The sequence below is a fragment of the Podarcis muralis genome, chromosome 1, assembly GCF_964188315.1.
Source record: "Podarcis muralis chromosome 1, rPodMur119.hap1.1, whole genome shotgun sequence".
Classification (NCBI taxonomy): Eukaryota; Metazoa; Chordata; class Lepidosauria; order Squamata; family Lacertidae; genus Podarcis; species Podarcis muralis.
This window is the reverse complement of record NC_135655.1, coordinates 92,202,307-92,217,232: the sequence shown is the minus strand read 5'-3', so window position 1 is coordinate 92,217,232 and position 14,926 is coordinate 92,202,307. Positions and strand designations below refer to the sequence as shown.

The following is a 14,926-nucleotide window of genomic DNA, read 5'->3' as shown; positions in this document are numbered from 1 at the left end:
CCACTTTTCAACCATCTTCTACCAACCTATGCAACCAGGGCCATCTTTGCCTGGGGGTGCTAGGCACCTGGGGGCCAAATTCTGGGGGGTGCCAGGTGCCCGCCGCTGAAGCTGCCTAAGCTCTTAACTATCTACCCGTTACGAAATAATAATTTTGATCAAGCTAGAAAAACAAAATACATATATACCTAGGTACAGTGGTAGCTCTGGTTAAGAACTTAATTCGTTCCGGAGGTCCATTCTTAACCTGAAACTGTTCTTAACCTGAAGCACCACTTTAGCTAATGGGGCCTCCCGCTGCCGCTGTGCTGCCGTCGTGGGATTTCTGTTCTCATCCTGAAGCAAAGTTCTTAACCAGAGGTACTATTTCTGGGTTAGCCGAGTCTGTAACCTGAAGCGTCTGTAACCCGAGATACCACTGTATTACAGAAATGTATACCTACTGTTTCAACTTTCATTTATCAAAGATGCGCCGCGCCAGCGCTTGTCATTCAACTAAATTTGGGGGCGCTGGGTGGATCTTTGTATCCCGGTGGCGCATATGCTAAAGACCCCACTATATACAACCACATCCTACAGAACATCCCCCCTCCATCTCAAGAATAGTTTTTCAGGAGGAATAAGGAGCTTAAGTAGGAACAGGGAATCAGTAAAAAATGGGTGCCTTGCTAGGGCTTGTCCAAGACATTTGCCAAATGGTACCTTATCTCATCCATGTACAAAAGCCATCCAGACTGGCAACTGAATCTTACTTCAACACTGGCAAGAGGGCAGCATATTTCACCATACCTGCAGGCAAGCTATGTAGCACTCATAGCTCTGTCCTCCAGTGTCTTGCTGCCACTCCCTACTTACCAGTATCCACTCTTTGAGGCAGTTGCCTCACATTGCCTGATGGTTGTTGGGCTGCCTTCTACCTCATGCAAATGGAAGTGTTTTCTGTGAAGGCAAATCTACCCTTGAATACAACCCAATATATGTGCAGGTGATAATTTTGAAAGAAACCAAAATGAGGAGCAAAACAGCTCTCAGAACCTGCACATCTGCTTCTTCATTTTAAGTCATAGTTTGCCTTGTTCTTAGGTCTGAACCAGGTCACTGTCTGGATCCAGAGAGAGAGCACGCTACACTGAAAGGTTTCAGTGAGACACTACAACTAATTGTTCATACAAAGAGCATACAAAATCAGGTAAGGAATTTCTCAATGGCAAGTTTCCTTACAAGTTTAAACTTCTGGCCTGCTCCATTAATATTGCCAATTTAGCCTAAGCAATAACTTGTTTCTGGCAAGATTCCTTAGAAAAACTATGGTTTTGTATTGGGGTGGTATTTCAACTGCTTCTCATTCAGGTGGCTTCCTGAATCAGCACTTTTGCTTTAGCAGCACACAAGCCATGATCACAAGTTCCCTTTTGCTACCCACCAGTAGTAAGAAAGAAGGGAAAGACAGGGTGGGGGCTGAATTTTTAAGGGATGTAAGATTATTATGTCAAGAGCAGACTGTTTGGGTGAGTATTAACAGGTGCACTACCTCCTAGATCAAGTGGGGGGGGGGTAACTAATGAATATTTAAGGCAATAATATGACTTTAGTCAGTTCAACAGTAGAAGACAATAATCTAAAACATAAAATTCAGCTAGGCAAGTAACTCCCGCCACTTACATAAAATTTTATAACCTCAAACCAAAAGCATCAATCAAAGAATGTTATCTCCAGCAGATAAACTGTAGGATGAGATAAGTTCCCTTTTGAAAACTGGGGCTTCGTCAAAAAATACATTCAAAGTTAGGGCTGAAGATAATTCTAGGTACTTCATTAAGCTGTGACACCACAACTCCACAGAACCTATTTCATAAAGTGTATATACCACTAGATCGCAAGGAAAAACCTCACATGTCCTGTATTTCAGGATGGCTCTGCTCTCTAAAGCCACAGCTCTACAGCAGCCCTTTTTGATTGACTGACAACAGCGTAATGCCACAAGGTGATATTTACCTACGGTTACTTGTTCTTGGAAACTGGTTCTTAGCTGCAGACCCAATTGATTTAAAGGCTTCATCAAAAGGTGTGGATTTTTGTGCATAATTATTTTAGGACTACATACCTTACTCCGAGTAAGAAAGACAGAGAAGCCATCTCCATTTTTACCTTGATGCCACTCAGAAGTTTAAGTCGCAACCTGTCTGTCAGCTTCAAGGATGAGCAAGAAACTTCAAACCTCCAAAATGGACCATAAACACACCTCTAACAGAAACAGACTAAATACAAAGTGGCAGTTTGCAAACCTGTTATTACTTGGATCCAGAAAGGAACAGAAAGCTTGTTTAATTCTAATGTTTTGTTTATTTCATCCAGGCTGTCTAGGCCAGGAATAAATTTTACTATCAAAACATTAGTGTGCAAGAATTTGCCTTCCCAGCCCATTAGAGAAATTGTGATTATGAGATTAACATGATTTTTTTTTAAAATAAACACCTAGCAAACCTCCACTGAAGCTCATTCTGCTCGTCCTACAGTGGTTTCATTGACCATGCATTTTAGAGAGGTCTCTTATTTAAGTAAGAAAGCTTGGAGCAACATGAACTAATCAACTTATAGTACTTTCATATAACTATTATTTACTCTGATTGAAAAATGGAATTCTGCCAATTAAAACAATCAATGCCTTATCAGGAGAACTCCTTTAAAAAAAATAGCTTGCCCATCCCACCAAAATCCCAGATCTAGGGTTTAAGCACCAAAGAAAGGCAAAAGCAATTATCTTTCATTGAACCAATTTCTGCTGGCAAACATATTCTTAGCTGCAAAAATGTATGTGTCAGAAACTGAACCTGTCCTATGGACTGGTAAGGAAAGAGACCTCAGGTCTGTAGTGTAACATATGTTGCCTATATGAGGCCCTGGCATCTTCAAATGAAGAATCCTGAGTAGTATGCTAGGAAAGATGTATAGAAACCATCGAGCTACTAGGTATTAAAAATGGTACTGGGTCATACTGACTTACACCAATGAGTCATAAAAGCAGTTTATTACATAACCAATAATAGAATCCTCCTGCATACTCCCAAGTCTTGCACCACCTTAGTTTTCTTACAGAAGTGAAGAGCAATTTTGGAAATTACAAGGATGTGCTCCTAGCTAAATTTTATACTCAAGTATTTATCAAACAATGCTTCTTTAGTGTTCTGATATGCTGCAAGAAAAAATAGGCACCCTAAAATTTTACACATGACCTTACTCTGGACTGCAATGCATTTAATGCATGCCTCCCTATAGGTAGAAAGAATAACAAGGATGCAGTGGAACTTAGAATCGTAGAGTTGGAAGGGACCCCAAGGGTCATCTAGGCCAACTCCCTGCAATGCAGGAATCTCAGCTAAAACATCCATCCAACCTCTGTTTAAAAAACCTCCAAGGAAGAAGAGTCCACCACTTTCTGAAAAAGACTGTTTCATTGTTGAATAGCTCTTACGTCAGAAAGTTCTTCTTGATGTTTAGTCAGAATCTCTCTTTTTTTTAACTTGAAGCCACTGGTCCAAGCCTCCAGAGCAGAAGAAAACAAGCTTGCTCCATCTTCCATGTGACAGCCCTTTAGATATTTGAAGATGGTTATCATATCTCCTCTTGGTCACCTCTTTTCCAGGCTAAACATGCCCAGCTCCTCAGCTGTTCCTCATAAGGCTGGTTTCCAGACTCTTGATCACCCTCCTCTGCACACATTTCAGTTACCGTGTTCAGCCCACGGCATTATCCTGATCCACCAAGCTTGCAACTCTATCAAACAAGAAATTAGATTTGTCTGGCAGGACTTGTTTTTGGGAAACCAATGCTGGGTGGGTCTTAGTAATCACAGCATCCTTTTCTAAGTGCTCACAGACCAAGTGCTTAATTATCTGTTCTAGGACCTTTCCTAGTATCAACATCAAACTGACTGGTCAGTAGTTACCTGGGTCTTCATGAAATCAACATTAGAATCTACACAGTACAGTGGTACCTCGGGTTACATACGCTTCAGGTTACATACACTTCAGGTTACAGACTCCGCTAACCCAGACATATTACCTTGGGTTAAGATCTTTGCTTCAGGATGAGAACAGAAATTGTGCTCCGGCGGCACGGCAGCAGCGGGAGGCCCCATTAGCTAAAGTGGTGCTTCAGGTTAAGAACAGTTTCAGGTTAAGAACGGACCTCCAGAACGAATTAAGTACTTAACCCGAGGTGCCACTGTATATTATTTACTTGCACTTCCAAATCTGAGCTGTGTGAGTTTAAGAAAGTTACCACTACCAAACAAATAGATTACTGCTACCAAAAAAGTAAGGGACGCGGGTGGCGCTGTGGTCTAAAATGCAGAGCCTAGGGATTGCTGATCGGAAGGTTGGCAGTTCGAATCCCCGCGATGGGGTGAGCACCCATTCGGTCCCAGCTCCTGCCCACCTAGCAGTTCGAAAGCACGTCAAAGTGCAAGTAGATAAATAGGTACTGCTCCAGCAGGAAGGTAAACAGCGTTTCCATGCGCTGCTCTGGTTCGGCAGAAGCGGTTTAGTCATGCTGGCCACATGACCCAGAAGCTGTCTGCGGACAAACGCCGGCTCCCTCGGCCAGTAAAGCGAGATGAGTGCACAACCCCAGAGTCATTCGCGACTGGACCTAACACTCAGGGGTACCTTTACCTTTAACCAAAAATAGTAGTAGTTTGTCAGGACACAAAACCAGTAGGAACTGGATAGCCTTTTAAGATTGCTCTCTTCAAAAATTGGAAAGGACTATTTAGAAAGCTTTTTCCAAACTTCTGACAGCAGAGGCATACTGACCTACCCCTGAATTAAACTGGGAGGAGCACATCAGTCTTAAAACCCCATTCGTTTACTTTTAGGGTGTAAGTGTAAGAGAGGAATCCACCCTTAGAAGAGCCTATCCATGCTTTCTGCATGAAGTCACTGATCATTCAGACATGTTTCCTGATTGAACACTGACTCATGTAAAACCACCTCTCTTGCCTCTTGCCATAGCCTTTTGTTTGGACCTAGGCCAGCACCAGCAGCTCCTCATATGCTGAGTAAAGGTGGCCAGGGAGAACATGTGGTTTTGAATTTCATAGAATCGGATCAGTTTGGCCTTTTAAAAACAAACCAACAAAAATAAACAAACTATTTCTCATGCCCAGCAGATGCTAGCTAATTTATTTTGGTTTATTTATTACATTTTATCCCATTCTTACTTCAGGGAGATCAAGAGAGTTTACATTTTTTTAGCCCTCACAACAAAAGCTCTCTCGTAGCTTAGGCTGAGAAAGTTTGGCTTGCCCAAGGTCACTCAGACACCTTCCATGACTGAGTGGCGATTTGAAGCCGGGTATTCTACATAGAGAAACTTTTAAGAACAGCAGCATGGTTAATCATTTGCAAATGGTCACAACTGACAGCTAGCAAGACTGTGAGCCAACCAACATAATTACAGGTGGAAGGCATAGCAAACAATCAGGTGGCAGGCAATTATTTCATAGCATACGAGTATGAAAACAATTTTCTTCGTGAACTCTGTTGACTTCTGTTCTTAACAAGCTGGTGTCTATAGAGTCTTTTCTGCTTCGTGTAGTTGTTCAAGTCAACCAAGCAGGAAAATTAACTCGTTTCATTGATCCCTACAGAAATCCTCTTGAAAGAACACAAGTCATGGACCATTAACCAGACAGCTTTTCCACTTCTGCAAGGAAAGGATGGGATTTGGGGAACTGGGGAAGCTATAGGTATAACTAGCTGCTCCTGCCTACTTGATTTGCAGCTTGAGAGAAGGGAGGCTGTTCCAGGAATTTGGCCGAGTGCCTTGAAATTATGACTCACAGCAACCTTCTCTATTCCTTTCATCCTCTGAATATAAATTATCATCCTCAAGTTGTGTGACAAAGGTGTATTGAAGTCAACATGATCAGTCAGCTATTTAAAAGTATTAATTTGTTCCTGCCCTTTCTGGGTCAACTCTGGATGATTTCAGATAACAAAAAACAATGCAGTAGGCATCTAAAACCCTGCCACATAGTGCCTGCCACTACATTGAAAGTGGCTGACAGAAGCCTTCAACCACACAATTAAGCCCAGTAGGGTGATTTTATTGTTTTTAGAGTTTGCTGAAATGATGTTATTGTTTTTAGAATTTTGCTGAAATGATTTTTTTTTTAGGAACAGGGATTTTTTTTAGAACACAGAAAATTCCCTTTTAAAGCTCTGTAGCTATATAGCCACACTAGCTTAACAAATGGAACTGTTGTTTAGCATCCACATGCATGCTACTGCAGGACTTTCTGCTTATTAATTTCTCCCACTGACAATTTGTGAGTAGTTTACCAACCATACCAGTGTGATCAGAGTGGGCTCTGTTTGAAGAATGCTTAGCCACTTTTTGACTCACTTTGTATAGGATGGTGCTGGCCTTGGATGATGTAATCTGTTCCAATAAGAAATTTGTTTCATTAACAGATGAACTGGAAAGGACCTTCACAGCTGAATTTGAGAGCCAGCAAATGAAGATGCTCTCTGATGCTCTGTGAAACAATGGAGCTTGTGTTGAGCTGACAGCTGCTTGGAAAACATGTGTATTATAGCTACATTACAACAACTGCTACTCTGAATTATTCAGAAAATGGGTGGGGATGATACTCTCTCCCCCCCCCCAACATAAAACATCACTGTATCAACAAGGGATTGTCAGAAGGAAATAAAACTGGCAATGCTACCTGAGCCACTGAAACTGCTACATTTTTCTCCAACAGGATTAAAAAAAATCGAAGACAAAGTTTAATTATATTTGGATACACATTTTATTGAAAACTCTTATAATTCTGAACAAAATATGAGGCACAGCAATACATTCTCATATAAAAAGCAATATCTATAGAATGCCTGCTTAGTTTGAGAAAGTGAAAACAAGCAGGTTCATGTGTCTGCATCAGGGATTCAGCATGTGCTGCTTAGCAGAGAAAGAATAGAATAGGTGCTGCAAGCACCAACCTGTCTGGTGAAAGGAACAGATGTATGATTATAAAAAAAAATTATTACACTGAAGTCTCAACTTTTGTATGCAGTTTTCCAGGGTGAATATTTTCCAGATATTCTCCAAGAGATGTGAAAATGGGTCTGGTCACATGGTTCAAGCAGTTTTCCTTCATATGAGGAAACACCTACAGCATTAGGACTGCTATTTCTATGTATAGTGCCTACAACATGAAATGAGTGCTGTAGAAGATTATAGAAAGTCTCACTTAAGCACTTAAGTATGAGTTCTATGCATACCTGCACAGGTGATTGAAAGGAGTCTTCCTCAACCTGGTGCCTGCCCCTCCAGTTACAGGATGCCTAGCTCCATCATTTCTGACTGTTGTCCATATTGGCAGGGGCTAATGGAAATTAAGAGTTCAACTAGTTTTGGAGGGTACCAGGTTGAGAAGCCTGGGTTAAAGAGTCAGACCCGATTCAAGTCACCTCTTACTGGATATTATCTACCAGTAAACAAAGTATGGTCATTTGACCTTTTGATCCGCCCACTGATGGGCAATATTATTGATGAGACTTACAACTGCCTCTTTTTCTCTTCCTCTAATATAACATAACTTGGCCCAGGGTTATGGGCTAAACAGTATGCAATATTTAATAGCAACACATAGAAGTGAGCTGGGCTCAAAAATGTCTAAAAGAGGGTTTCAAGGAAAAAAGTAACAGTGGCTTTATTCCAGGTAGCATGAAAGCATTTTGTACAGCACACGCACAAAATTAAGTTTCATTAAATCACCTATCACATCACGTAGTAGGCAACTGATAGACCACCACCCTGACAAATACAGTTCCATGGCACTGAAACAAGCCCTTCTGAACCTAGCTATTGCCTTCAGTCACCAGTCTTACTAAAATTTGATCCTCCCACCCGGTAGAGATATAATTCTCAGATTGCAAGATGAGCCAATTCTCCACGTAATCACCCTCTCAAACAATGAAGAAAGAGTGATAACCAATTAAATCTAAATAAAATAATTTAACATTGACAACTAATAGAGATGCTATTTGTAAGGAATTCACACACATATATTATGTTCATATATGCACTGCCCTAGAAATTGCCCTACTGCTCAACGAAGAAACCAAGAGAGAACTCTCCTTTCTTAAAATGGTTAGATGAACATGCACTGGGTCCTACCCAAGTTTGGAGGGGGCCCAGCACACACATGTGATGTCACGTGGTAGGAGGAGGCCCAATGGGGCCAGCCGCAGCCTGCCACAGCCTCAAAAAGGCCTGCCAGGACCTTGGGAGGGTTCGCCATGGCCTGCTGCAGCTGCAGGAAGATCCAATGGGCCCCACTGTGACTGCAGAATGCTGAGGGGGCTCAGCGCTCTCCTTAAAAATTTTGAGGCAGGCTTGGCCCCCTGCCCCAATTTTTTGGGTGGCCTCGGCCCCCTGCCCCACATTTTTGGGTGGCCTGCCCCCCCCTCCCGATGGCGCCCCTGGTTAGACATGAATAAATGCTGACTGGCTTCCCTGCTAACCTAAGGTTACCAGATTTTTTTTCAATGAATCTGGGGACCCTTTAAATAAATAAATAAATAAATACTACACGTCTGGGACATTGATGCTGAAGCGATGGCAGTGGCAGAGGGGCGGCTGCCGCCTTGACCTCAACCACCACGTTTCCCCTTCCTCCGAGGCTTCTATCTCCTTTCTCCATGAGCCTGGGCAGCCCATGAGTTGTTGGTTCTTCGGTGGTGGTGGGGAAGCGGTGTGTGGTGGGCCAGGCATGGAAGGCAGAGGAAGGCCAAGAGCGGCAAAACCTCCCTTCCCATTGGAGCAGCCCCAATCCCATTCCTACTTGCGTGCAAGCAGGAGGGGGCAGGGATCTCACAGTTAAGCAGTGTGATGCCTCCCTTCCCATAGGAGCAGCTCCAATCCCATTCCTACTTGCCTGCAAGCAGGAGGGGGTGGGGATTCCTCAGCTGGGAAGGGAGGCTTCCTGTTGCCTAACTGAGAGATCCTTGCCCCCTCCTGCTTGCACGCAAGCTTTGATAGGCAACGTGAAGCCTCCCTTCACAACTGAGAGATCCCCGCCCCGCTCCTGCTTGCATGCAAAGTAGGAGTTGGAAGGCTGCTCCGATAGGCAGCATGAAGCCTTCCTTCACAGCTTAGTTGCTGGGGTCAGGAAAGGTGGAGGCAGCCTGGATGCTGCATCTTAAAGCCCCTGCACCACCATCACATGGGGACTACCAAGCAGCTCCTGAAGCCAGCCAGAGTCAACTGCTCCGGGCTGCTGAGACTGCCACTGCTGCGTTTCCCGGGGACATTAGATGAAATCCGGGGACATTCTGGGGATGGAATTTTCCGGGGACTGTCCCTGGGAAACAGGGACATCTGGTAACCCTATGCTAACCTCCTCTGATTAGATTCCTGAGAACATTCATTATGGATAAAGTCAGTTCCGCATGTACCTCTAACATTTATTGCCTTTTAAAATCAGAGTAGAAAATCAGTTATTTGGTACAGTGGTTAAAATGCTATCATTTTAACAAAAAAGATAATTAAGGTGATTTTAAATTATTTCGTGTACAATGAATTAAATCTATACAAACCTATTTATTTAGAAAGTACGCTTAAGATTATTTTCAAATCAGCAGCTTGGACTCCAAGCTATGTGTTGAAAATACCATTACAATACAAAGTCAGTCTTCTAATCAGTGAAGCCCCTCTGCTGGTAGAACTTTCTCTCTGGATCAATCGAGAAGCAGAGTGGTGTGATAATGTTCGGGTTCCGAAGTTACAGCTGCCCCCAGCCATAGTTCCTTACTGAAGACTCACAGGGCGTGGGGCAGAGCCAGTGGATGTGCTAAATCCATGTGTGCAGGGCCTTCTAAAAAGTAGTCCAACAAATCAACCCAAAAGTCACGTGCGCACACACTTTTTCAAGTTCCCCTGAACTCTTCATCAGGCTATATGGTAAAAAAAACACAAAGGGGAGAGAGAAAAGAGGCTGTTGTTCAAGCCATCTGGGTCTGCATCTGGTAGGAGTCTTTAGTTTGAGGAAGACGTAGGAGAACTCAAAGAGATACTTTTAACTTCAGGATACTCTACAATGATGATATTATTGCACAAAATAGAGTATAACATCCACCTGTGATTATTCAACTGTCTTAAAGAAACCAGTTAAAGAAGTTTCCTCAATTTCTTGTTATATGTAATATTTAATATCTATTCATAGGCTCGCCTGAATTAAATAATTTCTTTTTGTTCATCAGATGCCAAGACTTAATTAGCAAATAAGCTTCTACGTGCACTGAAGCAAGAAGATTTGTGTATTAACCCTTACATTTCATTCCAAAGAACGTACAACTTTGACAAAGTGCACAAAAACTGCTACAGTAAAAAAATGGATAGCTTACACCAATATTCAGCTTGCAATTGTTGGCTTGTGAATTAAATATGCATACTTGAGGTTTATACTGGCACCAAGAGGAAGACAGAAAATACAAACACACCCTTCTTGTAACCAGGATGTGAAAGGGGCCCAGTTAATCTCTCTTTGATTCAGAAGGTAACCAACTTTGTGCTCTTTAGCGTCCTACTTCTCAAACCCACAGAACACTAAGGTAAATTTAAAAAGAAAAAACAACCCTGCACAGGTTAAACTTATTGTAAATTGCCACATTATTTTCTGAATCAATTGGCAGTTTAACGATACTCCTATAAATAAAATAAACAAAACTTCTAATGGTGAATCTCATTTGATCTCGTGTGTTGTTGTTTTTTGGTAACCCATTGTTTTCTCAGCTGGGAGTTATTTGTGAAACTTTGGTTCTTTACAAGACTTATTTTCCTTCCTTACTTTTACATGCTTCTTTGCATGTAAGTCAAGGACACTCAAAATAATAAAAAAAGTTTGCCTACACCTGGGTTAACATCAATGACCTATAACATTAACTACATTTTATCAGTTTGCCTTACTGCAAACTGTCCATAAAGCAAGTGTGGGGAAGCTTTTTCAATCTGAGGGCCATATTCCCTCATAAGGAACCCTACAGGAACTACATATGTATGTTGGGCAGGGTCAGGAACAAAAGTGGACAGGGAAAATGGGTGGGACACCTACTGTTGTACAGTAGGCAAAAGAGAAGAGTGCTAAGTTCTTACTTAATATAAGGCAGGGTTATTCACTTTTGCAGACCCAGAACAAGAGACTATTTATTGATGAACACGCCAAAACGAAACATCACAAGGAAAATGAAAGTGACCACAAGAACAAGTTAAAGGATGGAGTCTTGGCTCCACTCCATAAGAATACCATGACAATATTTAACGCTATCACTCTACTCAGTGATTTCCACATATACCCCCACCCTTTTCTATCCAGACAAACAAGAGACATTTATCACAGTTCAGCCAGAGAAAAACACTTAAGGAGGGCACAAAGAAAGGCCAGTGGTCTAGGGAAGAGTCCTATCGGGCTGGAGAGAGAAGGCTGGAGGTTCTCTACAGCCGACATAAAAGTATGCCTCTTTTAAAGACTTTTTATGCTATTCTTTCCCATGCCAACCCATTCTTAGTGCTACACATCCTGTAACTACACCCACCTGACAAAGGAAAGAACTACATTTTGCAAAAAGAAAACCCCCCCCCAAAGGACTGCAGAACTACCTGCAGTGGCGTAGCGTGGGTTGTCAGCACCCGGGGCAAGGCAAGTAATTTGCGCCCCCTAACCCGTGGATTTGCGCCCCCTAACCTGTGGATTTGCGCCCCCTAACCCGTGGATTTGCCCTAACCCCAGATGTTGCGCCCGGTGCGGCCGGCCCCCCCTGCACCCCCCACGCTACGCCACTGACTACCTGTAGCGTGTGGTTTCCCCCCTATGAAAGCATCACAATGCTTACTATTGGTTGGTAAGACAGGGTTTCACCAGACCACGCATCTGAGTAATTCCAGTTGCTTCCTCATAGCTATCATTCAGGAAGCACAAGGAAACCTGAGGAACTTGTTCAACTATCTTAATCTCCACCATCTTTCCCTTGCCATGCAGAATTTCAAAACAGCCAATTTGAACACACATTTTATATTCTCTGCTTTATGGTTCAACTGGAAAACTAAAATGTGAAGCCTTCAGTTCCCTGACATTTACTCGTAGGAAATGTGGTGCAAATCATACCAGTGCAGGAAAGAATTTGAATCAGAAATATATTAATTTTCTTGTCAGTATTTGACCACTTCCTTAACACACAGACACACACATCTGGCACTCCTAGCATTGCTACTCTCTGGTATTTGACAGATCAGTTCTCAGAAACCCTTGAGCAACAGCCTTCATTCACAATAGCTTCTTGTATGTGACGTAACTATGGCTGTAACTAGAGGTCCCAAATAAAGCCTGTTGTGAGCAAGACTGCAAGAAAGCAATGTATTATGTGTGACAGAACACTATTAACAGCACCTTATTAGAATATATTGTGCTCGTAACCTATAAATTAGGTTTTTGCATCACACAAATAATGTTCAGAATAGGGAACTTTTCTTTCAAATTTAAGGAACAAGTGGCAAACCTCATTCTAACTGCCAGTGTGCAGCCCCCACCTCTCAAAAGTGGGCCTTTGAAGCTTAAGAACAGGTAGCCTGCAAGCCAGTAACCTAAGTTGCATTCAGTCATAAAAGTTTATGCTGTTACCATTAGTGTATAAAACCTTTAATGACTTAGGACCAGTTTATTTAAGGCAGGCACCCCCAAACTCAGCCCTCCAGATGTTTTGGGACTACAACTCCCATCATCCCTAGCTAACAGGACCAGTGGTCAGGGATGGTGGAAGCTGTAGTCCTGAAATATCTGGAGGGCCAAGTTTGGGGATGCCTGACTTAAGGGATCACTTAAAACACATGTGCCTTCTTGATCACTTCAGTCTGTGGAACTTGCACACACAATGTTTGTTCTGCATTTGTGAGGAGTCATTCCTTCGGAGTGGCAGTTTCTATGCTCTGGAACTCCCTGCCTATTGATACCAGGCAGGCACCTTTATTATGCTGTTCCTGCCTGTTTCAGCAACCTATACAGACATGTGATTTGGTTACATCTGCTTTTAAATTTGATGTTTTACCAAGTTTATTGTTTTTACATGCTTTTAAATGTGTTTTTATTTTATTTTTAACAGTATCGTATCACTGATGAGTTTTCTGCCCTGGGCTCCCTTCAGGAGGAAGCATGGGATATAAATCCAATTAATTAATTAATCACACAAAGAGGGGGGTTGTTTCTAAATGGCATATCTTGGTCATTTTACAGGGCTGCTATGACAACAGTTGCTTAAGAGATGCATTTACAGAAATAGAACAAATTATACAAGTTATTTCGTGTATTTATTGCAGTAAGTGAATCACTACAGTTCTTTCAACCCTGGCAGGGTTATGCTAGAATTGCTTATTATTTGCTCTCACCTCTCTCCCACAATCACCTGCAGTGCTCCACTGCTGAGAGCAGTGCTCAGATTATGTGGCATGCCTTTGCCTTGGGCAGCTGTGGGAAGCCCTGGGCATCAATTAGAAAACCGCATGCACAGTTTCCAGGAAGAACAAAACTAATATGTTATTATAGTTAAGGCTGTGTGTTGATCCCAGATCTCTTGGACGGTAGTTATTATGCCTCTTCTGATTAAAGACACCACACACAATTCCATCTGGAAAACCTGTGATTCGGGACAGGCTAAAACCTAGTTCTCACTGAGATGATAGGTCTGTGTCTGGGCACAGGTGGGGGCTCACATGATTTCAGTGTTCTTCCACTGGCATAGAAAACTGGCATCTCAGGGAAAGCATTCTAGCCTACATTTCTCCCCGCCTTGTCTATTGTTTATGAACAGGAATTTTTTAAAAAGGGATGAGCATTCAATCATAAAAGCTTCCCCATCTGCAGTGGTGCTGCCTAGACACATTCACGACCTTAGAACCACACCTCAAAAAAGCAAGAGGGACAAAAATCTAGGGACTTGAAGAAATATTTAGCTTGGTTCATTTCATGGCTGCCCAATGACACGTGAAAGCTGCTCAACAGCATAATATAGACTGCCCTTAGCTTCAGAATTTGGAGGAATTCTGTACCCTACCCTAAGTTTCTCCTTATATACAATGCCCTCCAAGTTTTTCCTCTCGTGTGTCAGACCCTGTGGTTAGGGACAAACACGTTATGCAAGGTTCTGCAATTTACTGATACAGTGGTACCTCGGGTTAAGAACTTAATTCGTTCCGGAGGTCCATTCTTAACCTGAAGCACCACTTTAGCTAATGGGGCCTCCTGCTGCCGCCGCGCCGCTGGAGCACAATTTCTGTTCTCATCCTGAAGCAAAGTTCTTAACCCGAGCTACTATTTCTGGGTCAGCAGAGTCTGTAACCTGAAGCATATGTAACCTGAAGCATATGTAACCCGAGGTACCACTGTAGACCCAAATCTTAGATTTCCTGTACTAAATTCACTTTCCCTTTGTACTGGCCACTAAAAGTCTATTGCTTAGGTATCTTAAGCTGCTAATGCATTTCACACACTTTCCCACAGGCTTCGGTCACGAACATAGCTCAGAACTTTCTCCTACTCAAACTTTTTGAGCTTTCATAGCTTGTTTAAATAACACAGCACTGTGGTACCTTATCAGTATTGTACTTTGCACTGAGCAGCACAATCCAAATAATCATGTTCATTGCCCCCTTTTCTTCTTAAATTTAAACCCTCTGATGAACTGCACAAATCCATCAGGACACCCTTCCTAAACATTAAAGGAAAATATTACAAAGAACCAATTGTCATTTAACCAGTTGGCATGTTATGTTATTATTATTATTATGTCCAAATTTTCAACTTAGCCATGAACTGGGCAACCCAGTAAATGTTACCACCTCAGCTTCCACATTTATAGCTTGGAAATTA

General features: G+C 42.3%; 2 protein-coding genes across 11 annotated transcripts in view; both read right to left on the bottom strand.

Moving 5' to 3' along the window:
- Positions 1-14,926, bottom strand: part of LOC144324850 (kalirin-like) — a 50,910-nt gene that overhangs the window by 27,170 nt on the left and 8,814 nt on the right. The window lies entirely within an intron of this gene.
- Positions 8,490-14,926, bottom strand: part of KALRN (kalirin RhoGEF kinase) — a 427,958-nt gene continuing 421,521 nt past the window's right edge. For 3 of the 6 annotated variants that reach the window (XM_077935009.1, XM_077935018.1, XM_077935020.1), the window contains one exon: positions 8,493-9,965. In XM_077935009.1, coding sequence (XP_077791135.1) covers positions 9,961-9,965 — 5 coding nt within the window. In that variant the 3' untranslated portion in view covers positions 8,493-9,960. Of the gene's footprint in view, positions 9,966-14,926 lie in introns of all 6 variants that reach the window. The other 3 variants (XM_077935013.1, XM_077935010.1, XM_077935015.1) reach the window with 3 other exon arrangements.